The sequence below is a fragment of the Trichechus manatus genome, unplaced genomic scaffold, assembly GCF_000243295.1.
Source record: "Trichechus manatus latirostris isolate Lorelei unplaced genomic scaffold, TriManLat1.0 scaffold00087, whole genome shotgun sequence".
Taxonomy (NCBI): domain Eukaryota; kingdom Metazoa; phylum Chordata; class Mammalia; order Sirenia; family Trichechidae; genus Trichechus; species Trichechus manatus.
The window spans coordinates 2917757-2918891 of NW_004444023.1; the positions used below are offsets into that span (position 1 = coordinate 2917757).

Here is a 1135-nt window from a genome sequence, read left to right on the forward strand (position 1 = left end):
GGGACAATGTTCTGTTGTGATCCATAGGGTTTTCACTGGCTGATTTTTGGAAGTAGCTCTCCAGGCTTTTCTTCCTAGTCTGTCTTAGTCTGGAAAATCCCCTGAAATCTGCCCACCATGGGTGACCCTACTGATATTTAAAATACCAGTGGCATAGCTTCCAGCATCATAGCAACACGCAAGCCACCACAGTACGACAAACTGGCCGACGGGTGGTGGATAGAATATAAAGGTTTCTTATAATAGTTAAGAGCATAAGCTCTTCACTGCCTGGTTCCGGTCATAGTTCTACCTTCACTGGGCTTTTTTATTGTTGCAAAAATACAATAACACAGGTTTTTCCTATGCAACATTTTTCATGTGTACAATTCAGTGAGACAAATTACATCAATCATCTTGGGCAACCATCACCAGTGTCTGTTGCCAGGTTTCCCATCACCACAATCAGATACTCACTGCTTCCTAAACAATGACTCCTCCTTTCCTCCTCCCTCCCGCCCCTGGTAACCACTAATAGACTTTGGTCTCTATGCATTTGCCTGTTCTAGGTATTTTATATTAGTGAGATCATATAATATCTGCCCTTTGGTGATTGCCTTATGCTTTACCTTACCTTACCATGCTTCATTTTTCCATAACATGGCCTAATAATAATTCCTGCCTCATAGGACTTCGTGATTATTAGAAACAAAAACTTCGCCATGGAGTCGATTCCAACTCACAGCAACCCTACAGGACAGAGGAGAACTGCCCCATAGGATTTCCAAGGAGCGGCTGGTAGATTCGAACTGCTGACATTTTGGTTAGCAGCCAAGCTCTTAACCACTGCTCCACCAGAGCTCCAACTATTAGAATAGGCAAGTATTATATTTAAAAATCACCTATGTGAGACCAAACAGTCAACAATTACTTTAAAACAAAGATGAGAACATAAGGGGGCAGGGAAAATAGATTAATGGAAATGGAACAACCAGAATGGAAATAATGAGAATGTTTCAGACATTGTGAAGAATATAACCAATGTCACTGAACAATTTGTGTAGAAATTGTTGAATGGGAACCTAAACTGCTGTGTAAACCTTTACCAAAAACACAATAAAATATATACATATATTTTTAAAAAAAGAACAGGCAA

The 1135-nt window shown here is 40.0% G+C and overlaps 1 protein-coding gene across 1 annotated transcript in view; it reads right to left on the reverse strand.

Moving 5' to 3' along the window:
* Window positions 1–628, reverse strand: part of BSPH1 (binder of sperm protein homolog 1) — a 15688-nt gene extending 15060 nt beyond the window's left edge. Inside the window, exon 1 of the mRNA XM_012557026.1 lies at window positions 619–628. Within this exon, the coding sequence (XP_012412480.1) occupies window positions 619–628 (10 nt within the window). The remainder of the gene's footprint in view (window positions 1–618) is intronic.
* Between the last annotated feature and the right edge of the window lie 507 nt (window positions 629–1135).